At 51.5% G+C, this 18880-nt stretch overlaps 1 protein-coding gene across 2 annotated transcripts; it reads right to left on the reverse strand.

The window, feature by feature from the left end:
- Positions 1 to 1124: 1124 nt before the first annotated feature.
- On the reverse strand, positions 1125 to 13701 carry LOC311530842 (uncharacterized protein). 2 transcript variants are annotated; one of them, XR_014714099.1, is made up of 3 exons: positions 13576 to 13701; positions 5289 to 5374; positions 1125 to 2167 (listed from the first exon to the last, which is right to left on the reverse strand). XR_014714099.1 is itself a non-coding variant. In XM_084647791.1 (2 exons), exon 2 carries the CDS (start codon positions 12575 to 12577, stop codon positions 10847 to 10849), a length of 1731 nt encoding a protein of 576 aa, XP_084503917.1. In that variant the 5' UTR covers positions 12578 to 12948; positions 13576 to 13701; the 3' UTR covers positions 9540 to 10846. The 2 variants fall into 2 exon arrangements, 1 of the variants encoding a protein (XP_084503917.1); XM_084647791.1 differs by lacking the exons at positions 1125 to 2167; positions 5289 to 5374 and adding an exon at positions 9540 to 12948.
- Between the last annotated feature and the right edge of the window lie 5179 nt (positions 13702 to 18880).

An 18880-nucleotide genomic window follows, 5' to 3' on the forward strand; every position in this document is an offset into this window, starting at 1 on the left:
TCACCGGCATCTGAAACAACAAGAGTCCCCCGCTCAGCACTTGCTGCCCCTGCCACAGTCCCACTAATCATGGCAAAGAAAGAAAAGAGTGAAGGCCAGAGTAGCAGAATCCCACAGGCACCTGCTCAGAGCGGCCAGGAGGCTCCAGGGGCTGGGAGACGGTGAGAGCTCCTTGTCCCCCCAGCACACGGAGAATGGGAGGGTCTTCTCATTTCCCACACGCTTGCCAGCCACTGGCTGAGACGGGAAGCAGAGCTCCGAGCTGGGGACAGGGACAGGAATCCTGACAGCTTCCCTTCGTATTTCACAGCAGCCTCTGGCCAGTAAGGTCAGACTCCAGCATTGGGAGTTTGGACAATGTTCCCAGCCCTGCCGAGGTGGATATATTTCCCAGACGCCTGCCAGCCACAGGCTGAGTCGGCAAGCAGAGCTCTGAGCCGGGGACGGGGACAGGAATCCCGACAACTTCCCTTTGTATTTCACAGCAACTGTTACGAATTAGGGTACAGATGTGGGGACCTGCATGAAAAACCTCCTAAGCTTATCTTTACCAGCTTAGGTCAAAACTTCCCCAAGGTACAAAATATTACCCCCGTTATCCTTGGAATGGCCGCTACCACCACCAAACTAATACTGGTTACTGGGGAAGAGCTGTTTGGACGCGTCCTTCCCCCCAAAATACTTTCCAAAACCTTGCACCCCACTTCCTGGACAAGGTTTGGTAAAAAGCCTCACCAATTTGCCTAGGTGACTACAGACCCAGACCCTTGGATCTTAAGAACAATGAACAATCCTCCCAACACTTGCACCCCCCCTTTCCTGGGAAATGTTGGATAAAAAGCCTCACCAATTTGCATAGGTGACCACAAACCCAAACCCTTGGATCTGAGAACAATGAAAAAGCATTCAGTGTTTTGCAAGAAGACTTTTAATAAAAAATAGAAGTAAATAGAAATAAAGAAATCCCCCCTGTAAAATCAGGATGGTATATATCTTACAGGGTAATTAGATTCAAAAACATAGAGAACCCCTCTAGGCAAAACCTTAAGTTACAAAAAAGATACACAGACAGAAATAGTTATTCTATTCAGCACAATTCTTTTCTCAGCCATTTAAAGAAATCATAATCTAACACATACCTAGCTAGATTACTTACTAAAAGTTCTAAGACTCCATTCCTGTTCTGTCCCTGGCAAGCGCAGCATACAGACAGACCCAGACCCTTTGTTTCTCTCCCTCCTCCCAGCTTTTGAAAGTATCTTGTCTCCTCATTGGTCATTTTGGTCAGGTGCCAGCGAGGTTACCTTTAGCTTCTTAACCCTTTACAGGTGAGAGGAGCTTTCCCCTGGCCAGGAGGGATTTCAAAGGGGTTTACCCTTCCCTTTATATTTATGACAACACGTACAGCTCGTTTCTAGGCTGAGGCAACCAAATAAAGACAGACTGCAGAGTGTCTCAGAGTTTGTAGGTTTATTACGCTCGAGCGTGGTACCGTTCTCTTAAGCAGAGCGGGACCCCGATTACAGGTTACACAAAGATTATATACTGTTGGCAAAACACCCTGCCTGTGTGCCTCGGGGCGGGGGGTGGGGTGGGGGAGGCATAACCCAATAAACAGGCCTTCTCCTTATCTATCACCAGTCCCCTGCAGCCACCTTCCCGCTGCAAAAACGCTGAATTAGCAGCTATTTCAGGCATGTCGGCTGGTTCCTGTCTCCTTTGTTTCCCTTATCTTGAAACTGTCCAGCTGTCCACCCTGAAGGATCCTCCTCCCTTGGTATGTGATGTGCTCGCTTCTAGTTAATGGCCGACAGGAAACCCAAAATGGAGTCACATATGCTAACTCGGTTGATTGCCCCTGACAGTCCTTCCTTTTGTTATATACGTCAGTAAACTATATGAGGGCAGAATAACCTCGATGCAAGATTAAAATTTGCCGGCAGCTCATACTACAGCATTGTAGGTATACAAAAGTAATACAAAAAGAGAACCAGCCATAAGAAGGAGGTACAAAATACACCTTCCCCAAGCCCCCAAGTCTGGCAGCCAGGAGGTGAGGTGTGGAGAGAGGAGCGTGTGGTGGAATCCGGTACTGGTGTCGTCAAGGGTGACACGGTGAAGTGAGGTGGCCTGCTGCATAAGGGTGTGGATATCGACTTCTACCCTGCTGTGTTGATTCACAAAGACACAACAGCTTGAGTTAACAAGAGCACAACCCCCCCTCCCCCCCCCCCCCGGTTTGCAAGGAGATAGTCTAAGGCTAAGGGGTTCTGCAGTGTGGGCTGAGATAACTGAGTCACCTCCATTTGAAGGGTAGACAAGGCGTCTGCAGTGGCATTTGCCATTAATTCTAAGGCTGCAGAAATATTAACTGTAGCCTTTTCCAATTCACTCACCCACACCCAGGGCAAAAACCAACGAACAAAGGAGTGAAAGCCTGTAGGCCGTTCAGAGAGAGGATTTGATGGGACATTTCGTCGGTTCCTCCATACCAGGTTCCCAATTTCCCCCTGGGCTAGGGCCTGGTGTACTGTAACAGCGGGTACTAAGGTGCATGTACCACACCAACCTGCCGGGAGGACCTTATAAGCCGTGCGGTTGCACAACCAGAACCAGCCTGATCCCTCAGGGACCGGCCACGGCGCCCTGGAATACTTGGGGGGACTTGCCGCACCAGAGCTAATGCGGGTGCTATCACTGGACCCTACAAAGTTATCCACAAAAACTGTATTTTCGAAATTCTTACGTCATGACACACATAAAACATAACTACCCTGGGCCACCATATCAATAGACCAAGTTTGGATTGTAACATTCCAGTTAAATGGAGTGTCTGTCCATAATCCGGCCAGGAGGGTTCGGTTGAGAGGGATAGGCTCCCTTACCAACGGGATTCCCTGACCTATGTACGTGGGGGTATGAATACAGAGCCAACACCGTGTTCGGTTAACCCCCTGTGCTATAGCATGGGTTAAATCCAGGAAGCTGTTGCTTTCCCATCCGTGTACCGAACTCGAGAATAGAGAGGGGATTTCACAGGCCATCCATATCAGTATTTGCATCCTCCCGTGTACCACGCACAAAACAGGACAACAAATATAAGTCCAAGTAACAAGAAAACAAGAAGTCCTGATGGAGTCTCGAGACCCCAATAGTTGAATCCAGCAGAATCCGCTCCTATTTGTGGGCCCACTGTGGAGACAGCGCTTGCGTTGTATGCTGCTTTAAGAGAACCTCAACTTCGTGGGGGACCCAGACAGGCAAAGGGTGCCCCAGAACAATAGGGCGTGACCGTTCCACCATAAGGGCTGCAGCGGCAATGGACCACACACAGGAGACCGATCCCCGAATGACCGGGTCCTAAGGTAGGGAATACTAAGCTATGGGGCGTGGGCGATCCCCTAGGTACTGCAATAGGACACCACTGGCCGACTGGGGAATCAGTGTCAGGATAGTACTCGGATCAGGGACCACTTGGTGGGGGGTTATAACATAACTATTTATCTCACGCAGATCTTGAACGAACCAATAAACTGGGCGCCCATCTGGGCCCGGTTTTGACTTTTTCACAGGAAGGATAGGAGCATTAGAATCATAGAAGCATAGAATCATAGAATATCAGGGTTGGAAGGGACCTCAGGAGGTCATCTAGTCCAACCCCCTGCTCAAACAGGACCGATCCCCAATTAAATCATTCCAGCCAGGGCATTGTCAAGCCTGACCTTAAAAACTTCTAAGGAAGGAGATTCTACCACCTCCCTAGGTAACGCATTCCAGTGTTTCACCACCCTCCTAGTGAAAAAGTTTTTCCTAATATCCAACCAAAACCTTCCCCACTGCAACTTGAGACCATTACTCCTTGTCCTGTCATCCGCTACCACTGAGAATAGTCTAGATCCATCCTCTTTGGAACCACCTTTCAGGGAGTTGAAAGCAGCTATCAAATCTCCCCTCTTCTTCTCTTCTGCAGTCTAAATCCCAGTTCCCTCAGCCTCTCCCTCAGCCTCTCCTTCTTGTAGTGTGGGGCCCAAAACTGGACACAGTACTCCAGATGAGGCCTCACCAATGTCAAATAGAGGGGAACGATCACGACCCTCGATCTGCTGGCTATGCCCCTACTTAGACATCCCAAAATGCCATTGACCTTCTTGGCAACAAGGGCACACTGCTGACTCATATCCAGCTTCTCGTCCACTGTCACCCCTAGGTCCTTTTCTGCAGAACTGCTGCCTAGTCATTCGGTCCCTAGTCTGTAGCGGTGCATTGGATTCTTCCATCCTAAGTGCAGGACCCTGCACTTATCCTTGTTGAACCTCATCAGATTCCTTTTGGCCCAATCCTCCAATTTGTCTAGGTCCCTCTGTATCCTATCTCTACCTGCCACCGTATTTACCACTCCTCCTAGTTTAGTATCATCCGCAAATTTGCTGAGAGTGAATTCCACACCATCCTCCAGATCATTTATGAAGATATTGAACAAAACCGGCCCCAGGACTGACCCTTGGGGCACTCCTCTTGATACTGGCTGCCAACTAGACATGGAGCCATTGATCACTACCCATTGAGCCCGACAATCTAGCCAACTTTCTACCCACCTTATAGTGCATTCATCCAGCCCATACTTCTTTAACTTGCTGACAAGAATACTGTGGGAGACCGTGTCAAAAGCTTTGCTAAAGTCAAGAAACAATACATCTACTGCTTTCCCTTCATCCACAGAACCAGTAATCTCATCATAGAAGGCGATTAGATTAGTCAGGCATGACCTTCCCTTGGTGAATCCATGCTGACTGTTCCTGATCACTTTTCTCTCGTCTAAGTGCTTCAGGATTGATTCCTTGAGGACTTGCTCCATGATTTTTCTGGGGACTGAGGTGAGGCTGACTGGCCTGTAGTTCCCAGGATCCTCCTTCTTCCCTTTTTTAAAGATTGGCACTACATTAGCCTTTTTCCAGTCGTCCGGGACTTCCCCCGTTTGCCACGAGTTTTCAAAGATAATGGCCAATGCCTCTGCAATCACAGCCGCCAACTGCTTTAGCGCTCTCGGATGCAACGCATCCGGCCCCATGGACTTGTGCACGTCCAGCTTTTCTAAATAGTCCCTAACCACTTCTTTCTCCACTGAGGGCTGGTCACCTCCTCCCCATGCTGTGTTGCCCAGGGCAAGGAGAACTGCATGGAACCAAGACCTCCTGGGTTAAGTAGCTAGAGATAAGAAGGGAAATACCTTCCTCCGCCTCCTTCGGCAAGGGATATTGTTTTACGGAGGGAGGCGGCCCATCCCTTACCTGCAGACTGACTGGAGTGGCTGATTGAAGGAGGCCCACGTCGGTGGAACTCACGCTCCACAAATTGGGTGGGACGCTGGAGAATTCTGTGGGGAGATCGGGAATCGGGGTTAGTGAGGCCATAAGAGAAGCAACCGCCGAGTCCGGGACGGACATGTGAAGCCCCTCGTGGGCATAATATATGTGGGCTCCCAGCTTGCTAAGCATGTCTCACCCAAGGTTAGCGGGGCCTTCTGGCATAACAACAAATCTCTGTGACAACTTTAAGGAACCCAGCTCCAGAGGGACAGGGCAGGATAGGGGACCTGGGCACGGGTCGCCCTCAATATCCTGCACCCAAACCTTGGTATTAGAAAGAGAGCCCGGAACAAAAGTTCAAGTGGAAAGGGTGGCTCCGGTATCCACCAAAAAGGGTACAAACCGTTCCACAATTTACAAGGAAATATGCGACTGCAATCCAAGATTCCATTCCAACTCTCCCACGGCTCCCAAAATCTCTGCCTCTCGTCACTGGGGATTATCGAAGTCCTGGGAAGCGTTAGGGGGAAAGGAGGAACCGGTCACCGGCTGATCCTGCCAAGGAGCCCCTCGTGGAAGCAGGGGGTATTCCTTCTTCCAGTGCCCCGGTTGCTTACAATAATAACAGTTCCCGTTCCTTGTCCCACCACAGCCTCCTCCCCGTCCTGTCCCACGTCCGCGTCCCCTCCCCCTTATATTCCCGTGTCCCTGCCAGTGCTGATTCCCCAAGAGAACCTGCAATGCGGCTGCCAACATACTTACTTCCTCCTTCTTTTGCTTACGTTTTTCCTTAGCTTTCTCCTCGTCCCTACCATTAAACACAAAAGTGACCAGGCGAACTACTTCGCTTAGGGCTTTCCCTGGCCAATCGGGAACATGTTTAGTTAAATACTTCTTTATGTCCGGCGCCGCTTGATCGACAAAGTAAGAGACCATCATCATGCGGCTAACCTCGGCTTCTGGCTCCACCCCTCCCCCATACATTCTAACCTGCTTAAACAAGCTGGCCAAACATGCAGACGGATGCTCGTTTAGGTCTTGCTGGCACTCTCTAATTTTTGACCAATTTGCCGTCTTACTACCCGCCCTACGGATGCTCTCCAGGAGCCCTTCCCGGGCAGCTGAGAGGCTGGCCCGGCCATTGAGGTCGTTAGGATCCCAACCTGGATCGGCTTCGGGCCAAGGGGTGCGATTCTCAGCGTCCCCCGCCCAACGCCGATTGGCGTCTAGAATAGAATACTTCTCGTCAGGGGTAAATAGGGTTTGCAAAATAGCCTGGACGTCTGCCCAGTTAGGGTTAAATGCCGTAAGGACTGAACGGATAGTCTGTAGGACTCTTTCCGGATCCTCGCGAACCTCGGCATCTGTGACTGCCAGGTGACCAGGTCCCCAGGCCCAAAAGGGCGGTGGACGTGACCATAGTGACACGGTCATTGCTCGTCGCAACGGGTTGTTGTATCGGGCACTTGAAGCGCAACAGGGGGTAGGGTTACAGGCGGCTATAGAGGGGCAACAGGAGGAGGAGTAGCGGGAAGAGACGGAGGAGGGAAAGCAGCATAGGGCGGAGCGGAACCTGCAAGCGGCATGCAAACCTTAGATCTGGTACCAGAGCCCAAAGTTGAGGGGCGCCCCTTATCTCAGGCGTATGCCCAATTATCCCATACATACCAATAATCCATTTCAGCTGGATGCTTGTCCTCCAGCTGTTGTCTAAGGCAGGTTAATTCATCCTGTGCAAAAGTTCCGTCGGGTGGCCATCCAAAGGGCGTCTGAATAGTCAGCGCTGGCCACTCGACTTTATACAAAATTACAGCTCTCCTTTCACCTAACCCAGGGGTGCCAGAAATATTTTTCCAATTCCCGAGAATCTCAGCCAAAGGGGTTCCCCTGCTCACACTCTGCCCAGAGCCCATTCTAGGGCTACCAAAAGAACGCCTCAGGTGCCACCTTATCGCCTAAGCGACGGCCCACACGCCCGTTCCTCCGAGTTCTTGAAGGTGAACTCACCTGGTGCCGGCTGGAGTTGTCTGAGGGAAGGAGTGCGGCTTCGCTTACGAGGGCAAGCCTAGAGTCCCAAACTGTTACGAATTATTCCAGTTAGGACATGTACAGTTTGTTTCTAGGCTGAGGCAACCAAATAAAGACAGACTGCAGAGTGTCTCAGAGTTTGTAGGTTTCTTACGCTCGAGCGTGGCACCGCTCCGTTAAGCAGAGCGGGACCCCGATTGCAGGTTACACAAAGATTCTATACTGTTGGCAAAACATCCTGCCTGTGTGCCTCGGGGGGCCTAACCCAAAAAACAGGCCTTCTCCTTATCTATCACCAATCCCCTGCAGCCACCTTCCCCCTGCAAAAACGCTAAATTAGCAGCTATTTCAGGCATGTCGGCTGGTTCCTGTCTCCTTTGTTTCCCTTCTCTTGAAACTGTCCAGCTGTCCACCCTGAAGGATCCTTCCTTCCTTCCTTGGTACGTGGTGTGCTCGCTTCTAGTTAATGGCCGAGAGGAAACCCAAAATGGAGTCACATATGCTAACTAGCTTAATTTCCCCTAATAATTATGAACAGGAGGCTGCCACGCACCTTTCCTACAACTTTCCTATGACGAGATAACTGGTTCTGTGGATGAAGGGAAAGCAGTGGACGTAGTGTTCCTTGGCTTTAGTAAAGCTTTTGACATGGTCTCCCAGAGTATTCTTGTCTGCAAGTTAAAGAAGTATGGGCTGGACGAATGCACTATAAGGTGGGTAGAAAATTGGCTAGATTGTCAGGCTCAACGGGGAGTGATCAATGGCTCCATGTCTAGTTGGCAGCCGGTTATCAAGTGGAGTGCCCCAAGGATCGGTCCTGGGGCCGGTTTTGTTCAATATCTTCATAAATGATCTGGAGGATGGTGTGGATTGCATTCTCAGCAAATTTGCGGATGATACTAAACTAGGAGGAGTGGTAAATACGGTGGCAGGAAGGGATAGGACACAGAGGGACCTAGACAAATTAGAGGATTGGGCCAAAAGAAATCTGATGAGGTTCAACAAGGATAAGTGCAGGGTCCTGCACTTAGGATGGAAGAATCCAATGCACTGCTACAGAGTAGGGACCGAATGACTAGGCAGCAGTTCTGCGGAAAAGGATCTGGGGGTGACAGTGGATGAGAAGCTGGATATGAGTCAGCAGTGTGCCCTTGTTGCCAAGAAGGCCAATGGCATTTTGGGATGTATAAGTAGGGGCATTGGCAGCAGATCGAGGGACGTGATCGTTCCCCTCTATTCGACATTGGTGAGGCCTCATCTGGAGTACTGTGTCCAGTTTTGGGCCCCACACTGCAAGAAGGATGTGGAAATATTGCAGAGAATCCAGCGGAGGGCAACAAAAATGATTAGGGGACTGGAACACATGACTTATGAGGAGAGGCTGAGGGATCTGGGATTATTTAGTCTACAGAAGAGAAGAATGAGGGGAGATTTGATAGCTGCTTTCAACTACCTGAAAGGTGGTTCCAAAGAGGATGGATCTAGACTATTCTCGGTGGGAGTGGATGACAGAACAAGGAGTAATGGTCTCAAGTTGCAGTGGGGGAGGTTTAGGTTGGATATTAGGAAAAACTTTTTCACTAGGAGGGTGGTGAAACACTGGACTGCGTTACCTAGGGAGGTGGTGGAATCTCCTTCCTTAGGAGTTTTTAAGGTCAGGCTTGACAAAGCCCTGGCTGGGACGATTTAATTGGGGATCGGTTCTGCTTTGAGCAGGGGGTTGGACTAGATGACCTCCTGAGGTCCCTTCCAACCCTGATATTCTAGGATTCTATGATCTATTAAGATTATAAAAACCAAGAATGTACTTTTCTGTAGAATACCATGATTAAATCGAGTCTTCCAGACTAGTGATTTAAATCAAATCCACCCTGCTGCATCGCTGTGTAAACAACAAACCCCTCCACGCTCTGCTCACACACAGCCACTGGCATTCAAACTCACTCCTGGCTGCACTGTACTGAGTGTGACTAGCAAGACACTCATGAAGTTACTAAACAAGACAGCAACATCAGCCAGTTTTCTACTCCCAGCCTTGCACCCCGGGAATCTGCATCTTAAACTGCTCAGTCTGTTCACTGTGCTGGACAAACTCAATAATTAGTGGGTCATCCCCCCCCCACAAAGGGATCAGATTAGGCCAAAGCCTTGTTCTCTCAAGTCAAATCCCCCAAACACTTCAAGGAAAACACACAGGTCCAGACAAAACACTAAAATCGGTTTATTAACTGGAACAAGGAGGTTTTCAGGGATCACAAGGGAGAAAGATGTGAAAGGTCAAAACTAGTTAGTTCTTAGTACCCAGGACAGATTTCCTTCCTGCCTTGGTGCGTCCTCCCCAGTCCAAGGCCCCGGTGGCCTTTCAAGGCATATCCTTGACTTCTGTAAAGATGGGAGAGGAGAGGTGAAAATGGAGGCAATTCTCCCTTCTGCTTTTATACCATTCTCTTCTTTGAGGTTCAAGCTCCAGCCAGGGGGCAGGCAACAATCAGTCTGTGGCCAAAGTGAGGGTCCAGCCATCCTTCTGGTGAATTGTAACTCTCTTGTTCACAGCTCCACAGCTGGTGAATGGCCAGCTAAGCAATTAATGGCCACTTAGCACCTAGCTGGTCTGCAGGTACCATTGTCTCTAAAGAGTGAGTCTGTGGGCGTTTTCCAGCTTTCCAGCATGTAACAAACATACAGCAAACTCTCAGAGCTCCATGGAGAGTGCTGATCGACACATTTTAACAGGACAATAATATTCAGCAGGCGATGACTTTTCCTAGCATACTTCACAAGACATACTTTGGAGAAGATTTATCCTTCTGTAATCGTGGTGACCATAAGAGTGTAGACCAGTGGTTCTCAAAAGTGTTTCATTGGCCCCCCCCTTCTTTGTGTGTGTCGTCATTTCCGCCCCCGCCCTCACAAGCACATATATGGCCACCCAGCTCTAAAGGCAGAGTCGCTGCTGGCGATGCGCCCGGCTCTGAAGGCCTCCAGCAGCAGCACAGAAGTAAGGGTGACTGATACTTCACAAGACATACTTTGGAGAAGACTTATCCTTTTGTAATCGTGGTGACCATAAGAGTGTAGACCAGTGGTTCTCAAATGTGTTTCATTGGCCCCACCTTCTTTGTGTGTGTGGTCATTTACGCCCCACCCTCACAAGCACATATATGGCCACCTTGCAAAACACATTTTGGTGATTTCAGCTATAAACATTCCCTCCATCCTTCAGCCCCTAACCCCAGTGATTTCAAGGAGAGGGAGCTGGAATTGGGCAGGTGACATGGGCGATGGGTATAATCTCTGAATTAACAAAATACAGGAACCCTTTGCATAAATTGTTAACCTCTAAAAAGATATAGCTAAATATAGACCACGACAGTTACCCCTCTTCCAAGTCTTTAACATGTTTACATTTCAAACTCTAGCTTAATGAAGGTGGAAACACTTTTAAAATCTCTGTCTAAAAGTTGAATCTGAGTCAATTACATACAAGTTGCTTAACCTTTTCTTGCCATGTGTCACAGAAGTTTACATCTTCTGTGGATTCCTCCATGTTTAACGAGGTCTGATGTCCGTATGAAACTTTTCCCACACTCCAAGCACTTGTGGGGTCTCTCTCCTGTATGGATTTTCTGATGATAACCAAGGGCTGATTTCCAAGTGAAACTTTTCCCACAGTCCAAGCACTTGTGGGGTCTTTCTCCTGTGTGGATTGCCTGATGATTAACAAGGTGTGACCGCCATGTGAAACTTTTCCCACAGTCCAAGCACTTATGGGGTCTTCCTCTTGTGTGCATTGCCTGATGATTAACAAAGTGTGACTTCCGCTTGAAACTTTTCCCACAGTCCAAGCACTTATGGGATCTTTCTCCTGTGTGGATTGCCTGATGTTTAACAAGGGTTGACCTCTCTGTGAAACTTTTCCCACAGTCCAAGCATTTATGGGGTCTCTCTCCTGTATGGATTTTCTGATGATTACCAAGGGCTGATTTCCAAGTGAAACTTTTCCCACAGTCCAAGCACTTGTGGGGTCTTTCTCCTGTGTGGATTGCCTGATGTTTAACAAGGTCTGACCTCCATCTGAAACTTTTCCCACAGTCCAAGCACTTGTGGGGTCTTTCTCCTGTGTGGATTGCCTGATGTTTAACAAGGTCTGACCTCTGCTTGAAACGTTTCCCACAATCAAAGCACTTGTGGGGTCTCTCTCCTGTGTGGACTGCCCGATGTTTTACAAGTACTGACCTCTGCTTGAAACTTTTCCCACAGTCCAAGCACTTGTGGGGTCTCTCTCCTGTGTGGATTGCCTGATGATTAACAAGGTGTGACCGCCATGTGAAACTTTTCCCACAGTCCAAGCACTTGTGGGGTTTTTCTCCTTTGTGAATTCTTTTATGTTTAAGAAGGTAAGATTTCTGCATGAAACTTTTCCCACAGTCCAAGCACTTATGGGATCTTTCTCCTTTGTGAATTGTTTTATGTTTAAGAAGGTTTGACCTCGCTGTGAAACTTTTCCCACAATCCAAGCACTTGTGGGGTCTCTGTCCTGTGTGGATTGCCTGATGATGAACAAGGTCTGATTTCCACTTGAAACTTTTTCCACAGTGCAAGCACTTGTGGGGTCTCTCTCCTGTGTGGATTGCCTGATGACGAACAAGGTCTGATTTCTGCTTGAAACTTTTCCCACAGTCCAAGCACTTGTGGGGTCTCTCTTCTGTGTGGCTTTTCTCATGTGAATTTAGTGCTGACTTTGAACTGAAACATTTCCCGCATTCAATGCATTGAATGGGCTTGTCTACAGTGTGGCTTCTCCCATGGTCATTGAGATCTGTGCGCTTATTGAAGCTTTCCCCACTGTCCAAGCATTGAAATGGTTTCTCTCCCATATGGACTGTCTGATGTGTAACAAGTTGTGATCTCACAATGAATCCTTTCCCACACTCAAGGCAGTGCCAGGGTGTCTCTTCCTTGGGATTTGTCTGCTGCTCTCTGGGATTCTTGTCTCCACCCCCACCGTTAAGAGATTCATCCACTTTCTTCCTGGGTTGGTTTATCAGAAGCCTCTCTGACCTGTGCCAATTTCTCCAGGCTTCTCCCTGATTCCAGCAAGGGGAAAAATTCCCTTCAGCTCTTCCCAAAAAGGTCCCCTGTGGTTCCACTTCCCCAGGAACTGCCTCATGATGATTCCCCTCCTTCTTCTCACTCCCTCGCTCAGCACCTGCTGGGAGAGACACAATCCAGAGAGGAGTCATTGTGCTGGGGAGAAAGAGGAATAGCACTGAGGGAAAAGCCAACACAAAGACTGAGCAATTGGATTCTGCCTCCACATCCCACCCAAACGCTTACAAGGAAGGAGAGACGGGAAGGGTGGAATGGCGTGAGCAAAATCTGCTGACCATAGCCCTGCTCTCGGTGAGATGAAGAAGAACTGAGGGCGTTACTCATATCATATTTTGGGATTCTCAACTTTTTCCTTTGTTCCCTAGATGGTTTCTCTGTCAGTCCTCACCTTTGCTGGTGCATCTCCGAAGCCTTCTGTCCTTGAAATCCTGGAGGTCGGACACCCACAGCTCTTCCCCTCGTTCCAGCCGGGCGATAAGCTCAGGTTTGGGAATGGGAAATCCTGTGCAGAAGGTGAAATGAGTCCAGATCAGGGTGCATGGACCATTGGTGGAGGATTTGTCACAAAGGACGTTCCGTGAGTGGAACCTGTCCCTGTGCTCTGCTGGAGGAAGGTGGAATCCAAGAGGATGGGAACAGGGTCACTGAGCCCCCTTATGCAGAGGACATTGTCTGGGGAGGTGAGTTGAATTATTACTACACCCTCACTAGGCGTTCCCAGGATCTGTGCGCTCTGGGGGCCTTGCTGACTCACACACAGGTCTCGACTTCAGCCTGCCTCTTTCTAAACCTGCAGAGCCCAGAGTTCTCCCCATGCCTGGAGCTATTCCCAAGGAGGGAGATGAACAGAGATTGTATGTGCAGCCAAGAAACAATAGAGACAAGAAAAAACAATGCGGATTTATGCCCCTTTGAAAGCTGGAGGGGTGGGGATGGTTTAGCTTGTCCATTGAGTTTTGACTCCCGTGTCCCAGTGGAGAGGGCACCGAAATGCATGTATTTCTCACATGGCAGCTGTGCATTATGGAACCCATTCGCCTCTGCTCTAACTGACCAGGGAAAAACCTCACCACATTAAGACACGTAGACCCCACAGCTTCTAATAACTGAGGGGACGGGAATCCCTTACCCAGCGAGGTCACCATCTCGTAGTTCTCCTGCATGATGTCCTTGTAGAGGGCTCTCTGAGTGGGGTCCAGCAGATCCCCCTGCCCCTGGGTGAAATAAATAGCCACCTCCTCGAAGGTCACCGGCATCTGAAACACCAAGAGTCCCCCACTCAGCACCTGCTGCCCCAGCCACAATCCAACTACTCATGGGAAAGGAAAAAAAAACATGAAGCTGTGGGAGGGCCAGAGTAGCAGAATCCCACCCACACCCTGCTCAGAGCAGCCAGGAGGCTTCAGGAGGCGGAGCGGGTGAGAGCTCCCTGTCTGCCCCAGCACACGGAGCACGCCAGGATCTTCTCATTTCCCACACGCCTCTGAGCTGGGGACAGGGACAGGAATCCTGACAGCTTCCCTTCGTATTTCACAGCAGCCCCAGGCAAGTGGGTTCAGGATCCAGCGCTGGGAGCCTGGAAAATGTTCCCAGCCCTGCCGAGGTGGTTATATCCTGCCTGAGAAATGGGGGAATGTCCCCTTCCCCTTTCCTTGCCACAATGGGCCTACTTAGTAAATCAGTAGGTTTATCAAACCCTCTCTCCTCCCTTCCCCGCCCAGCAGCTCCCTGAAAATCCCCTACCTGAGCTGGCTCCAACACAGCCATTTCCCTTCTCTGTCTCCTGGAAGACTGGCCGATCTTTGGTGAAACGTGGTCCTGATTCCTCAGCCTGTCGGGGCGAGAGGGAGGTTACAAAAGGGGCTTCTGTCCGTGTCTCACCCCGATTCCCCCCAGACTCTTCAGATCCTCCCAGTAACAGCATCTCTGAGCCAAATGCTAAAGAAAAGAGAGGAACCAAAAGGGCCACTTTGGGAGATTTCCCCCCATTGCAGTGTAAACCCCTCTGCCTTAACAATACCTGCAGACCTCTGGTGGCATCACCTGAAGATTGAGCTGCCCTGGACTCCCCCGGCAGCCCCCAGGGACAGGCAGGAAGAGGCTTAACCCAATTGGCCCATCCGCGCACCCCCCTGCCTGAGACAGCAGTGACTCCGGTCTGACTCTGGTGTGGCTGAGATCTGAACCCTACAGAGAAATCAGACCAGGGCCCTGGGCAGCCCCCAACACTCAGGGCACACAGACCCCACCACCACAGGGGTGTCTGACAATAATACACTCAGAGCGGGGTGTGTGTGTCGGGGGGGGGGGGTTAAGGGGGGTTTGGGTTTTTTTCCGTGTAGCTTCTGCACCCTGAGGGGTTAGTCCCCTGATCACTCCCAAAGCTGAGAAGAGCTTCTCTCCGCCCGCCTCCCCACATCCCCCCTTTCCCTCGCTGTGCCCCCCACTCACGTCTTCCCCCATTCCCGACCTCGCTCCCCTCAGCCCCACAGTCCCCCGATCCTCCTCCATTGCCCCATCTTCCCTTCCGTGCACCCCTGCCCCCATCCCAGCCTGCCCCCGGCATCCCCTGCACCCGCCTCCGGCCCCTCTTTATCCTCCTCCCCCAGCAGCCCAGATATGACCGGGGGGGGGGCCCGCTGCAAGGGGGGATGGGAGGGTCTCTCTTACCTTCCCCCCGAGCGGGGCCCCCCGGGGCAGGGGCCGGGCCGGGAAGGGGCCCTGGCCGGGCTGGGGGCTCTGCCCTGGGAGAGGCTCCCGGGGAGCAGCGGGCAGGGCCCGGCTGGAGGTTCCCCTCTCCCGGCTGCAGCCCGGGCTCCGGGATCCGGGCTCCCAGCACCAGCCGCCGGGGCTCGGGGATCTCGCCGGGAGCCAGAGTCCCCGCAGCGGCTGCGAGTCACTTCCTGGGCCGGGCCTGAGCCCCGCGATCGCTCCCCCCAGAGCCGCCCCCCAGCCGCTCCTGGGTCCTAGCGATCAACTCACCGAAGGATCAGCATCCCTGTGCCCGGCTCCTGTTACACTCACAGGCTCCAAGGCACAAGGGACCATCATGAGCATCTTGCCCAGGGGTTCTCACCACCAAATTTGGTGGCCTCAGAGTGTAGCCAGCAGCTCTCGCTGGTGCCCGCTCTCACACTTGCCCCTATAATCCCAATTAACTTTACTAGAAACCAATCAATATGCACAGAGGCAAGAGGGGGGAATACTGGCTAGCAAAAGGATCTGAGTCCTTTACCCAGACGCCTGCATAACCTCGAGGACCCGTCCCCCCCCCCGCCCGCCCGCTTCCACTCTGGACCCCTAACCCCAAGGCTGGGCCCAGGGCTCCTGAGGCGCTGGACCCCCAGTCTTGTGATCACTCAGGACAGCTGTCCCCATTGTGGGGTGTTCTCTCCACTCTGGATGCTTCCTTCATCATTGCACAGAGTTAAGCACAAATACAATTTATTAAACAGCAAGTAATATAAAAATAAAGAGAAAAGTGGGAAAGATGAAAGGAAAACATGTCACCCCGCTCTGTGCGGGGGAACCCCAAACAACCCTCTCTGGAATGCCAGGGCACTTCACAGTCTGTCCCTCCCACGTCCCAGGCCTCCTGCCCAGACCCTGACTGTGCTGCAGGCATGCCCAGGGTTGGACACTTACTCTGGTGTTGGCCACACGCCCTCAGGCTCTAGGTAGTAGGACCCTTCTTCCTAGCGTCAGCCTCTTCCTGTCAGGGTTATGATCCCCCACCCAGTCTGGCCTGCAAGGCCTCTTGGCTGAGGGCCTCTCCTTGCCCTGGGCCCTTTGCCCAGGGTCCCCTTCGCTCACTGCTCCCGGCTGCTCCAGTTTCCCTCTGCCTCCAGCCCAGCCCAGCCCTCCTCTCTCCTTAGCCCCCCCTGCTCTGCTCTCCCCCAGCCAGCCCCAGCTGACACAAAGGAGAGAACCCCGGATGCTGACTCGCTCATTGGCCTGCCTGCCCTGTCAATCAGGCTGACCTACAGCATTGCCTCCCCTCCGCTCCCGCCCCCACCCTTGTCAGTCTCAGGGTCTTCATTTCTCATTGGCCCTTCCCCTTTCTTTTGGTGTTCGGAGAAGGCCTAACTAATGGCCAACCCATTAAGGTTCAGTAAGGGGCCAACAATCCCCTTACTCCTATAAACATGAAAATCATAGTTTCTTTATTGGTAGTTAGTAAATCCGCTGCTGTGAAAAAGGGTATTTCTATGTTTGCTAAAAATTTTCACAACCTCTCAGCTAGCGACTCGGGTTGCCAATTTGGGAATATTTTAAAAATGGACACTCAAGTCGGAGTGCTGCAACCTCCCCTGCCCCGCCTCTTCCCCCCAAGGTCCCATCCCTGCCCCACCTCTTCCCTCCAAGGCCCTGCTCCAACTCCATCTCTTCCTCCAAGGGTCTACCCGCCCTCCACTTCTCTTTCCCCCTTCCCTGCCTAGGTCAGGAAGGGCTTGTCTGTGGAGCCGGGGCTGGGAGCTGCAGCTGCCCAGTGCAGGTAGGAGGCAGCCCCGGCTGAGTCGGCTCTGATGCGAGTGATGACCCAGTGCCTCCCCACCTGCAGTAACTCGACTTTACTCTAACAGTACCCACTGTGCCAGAAGTGCTGGGAACGCGTCAGGGACAAGTTCTGCTTTCCGATGGTGGAGGAAGGAACCAGGGGACAGGTGGGTTAGACTCAGTTCTGACCAGCAGGAAAGAATTCATTGGTTGGCAGAGCGGGCTCTCAGTTCCCCACATTGCCCCTCCTCCATCAGTGGAAGTGCTCCTGGTGAGGACGCACCCCACCGACCCAAGGAGGACAGTGTGGACATCATCTACCTCAGTCATTACTGGAGTGGTTATAAGTCAGCCAAATACAGGTCAACTAAAGTTTGGAGTGTTGACGTACCCTTACAAGCAAAAGGATTTCTCTCACCCAAAAGCTTTCAGCAGTCCATGCTCATTGGAAAGCCTTCCAGCTCGGACCACTTCCCCAGCTCAATGATGCTCCTGTTGTCTTTCAAGGGATCTTGCTGCCCTGAGTAGACATGGGGTCAGAACCCCTTTCCCCGCTTCTTGTACTTGGATCCTTTATACTTGAAAAGTCTTTGCTGGGTCATGGGGTCAGGGAAGTCCGTGGCATCAGTGAGCTACACACTGTGCTACAGATGAATTGTAAGTTTCTTTGTTTACCCCTTTCTTCCTGTTGGTGGAAATCTCAGAGAATCCTTTAAGACTCAAAATCAGGGGAAGAAATTTACCCATTTTCTTCTCAAGTGGCTAAACCGGCTTCACTTCTCGCCTCATTATTCGGCTGTATTAGTTACAAAAGTTTTAGCATCATCATAAAAGAAAGAGAACGAAAGAGAAAACAACCTTCCCATCTACAAATGATCTGGACCAAACCTAGAAAAAGCTGGGAAGTAATTTTACCAATAGATGGAAACGGGACTATAAGATCTGAAAGTCCAACTGTGCTTTGAAGTTCATTGAGATTTCCCTGCCAATTCCAGGTCTGTGACACTTCCTTCTCCAGCCCTCCGGAGTCTGACTAAGATCATAGACATCAAAGCTGTGACTCCTAAGCATGGAGAGCCAGGGACAGGGTGGTACGTGACACCGTGGGAGATGGAGGGATAGAACGGAGGCAGGTTAAACTTTCCATGGCTGGGACAGAGGCTGCTGTGTGGAGAGAGGAGCATGACAGTGAGAGGGGAAGGAGGGACTCTCTCGCACTCACCCCGTTGCCCTGAAATAGCACAGAAGCGAAAACTCCACATTTTACTGTCCCTTCTCCCGCCTTTTTAGCATCTGGTTAATTCTGGCCCATAAGGGATAAAATGTAGAAAGAGTAAATGCTTGACTATCTGCGAATGAGACAACCTGGCCCCAAAGGGGGAACTCAGGGACTAGCAATCACTCTGCTAACGGGAGGTCGGGGGTCAGAAACTGTGTTCCTGGCAGGCTACGCAGCTGAACTGCAGGCTATGGAGGGCAGTGGAGGCAGGCAGGGAGAGGAGCCCCTCCCCAGGTTTGGCCCAGGTCCACTGGAGCTGCTGGGGAGAGAAACCCCTCCCTCAGCCCGGCCCAGGACCACAGGAGCCGCCGTGGCTGGGGAGAGCTGCCTCTGACCTGGCCCCAAACTGCTGTGGTGAGAGAGGGCTGGGGGAGTCCTCTCTCCACTGCAGTCTGAACCCCAAACCCCTCATCCCCAGTCCCAACCCCCACATGCCTAGCCAGGGCACTCACCCCTCCGCACCCCATCCCTCTGTCCCAGCCCTGAACCCCCTCTCACACATCAACCTCCAGATCCGCAGCCCCACCCCAGAGCCCACACCTGAATCCAGAGCCCTCACCCCCTTCACCTCATCCCTGTCCCAGTCCTGAGCCAGTTCGCACACTCCAAATCCCTCGGCCCCACCCCCACCCCCACCCCATGAATTTTGTTCTGTGCG

This window comes from Lepidochelys olivacea, assembly GCF_965140295.1.
Source record: "Lepidochelys olivacea isolate rLepOli2 genome assembly, chromosome: 14".
NCBI lineage: Eukaryota > Metazoa > Chordata > Testudines > Cheloniidae > Lepidochelys > Lepidochelys olivacea.

What these genes read in the sequence shown, in the direction of transcription:
- LOC311530842 (XM_084647791.1), bottom strand. Translation starts at nt 12,577, where the DNA reads ATGACTCCTCTCTGGATTGTGTCTCTCCCAGCAGGTGCTGAGCGAGGG.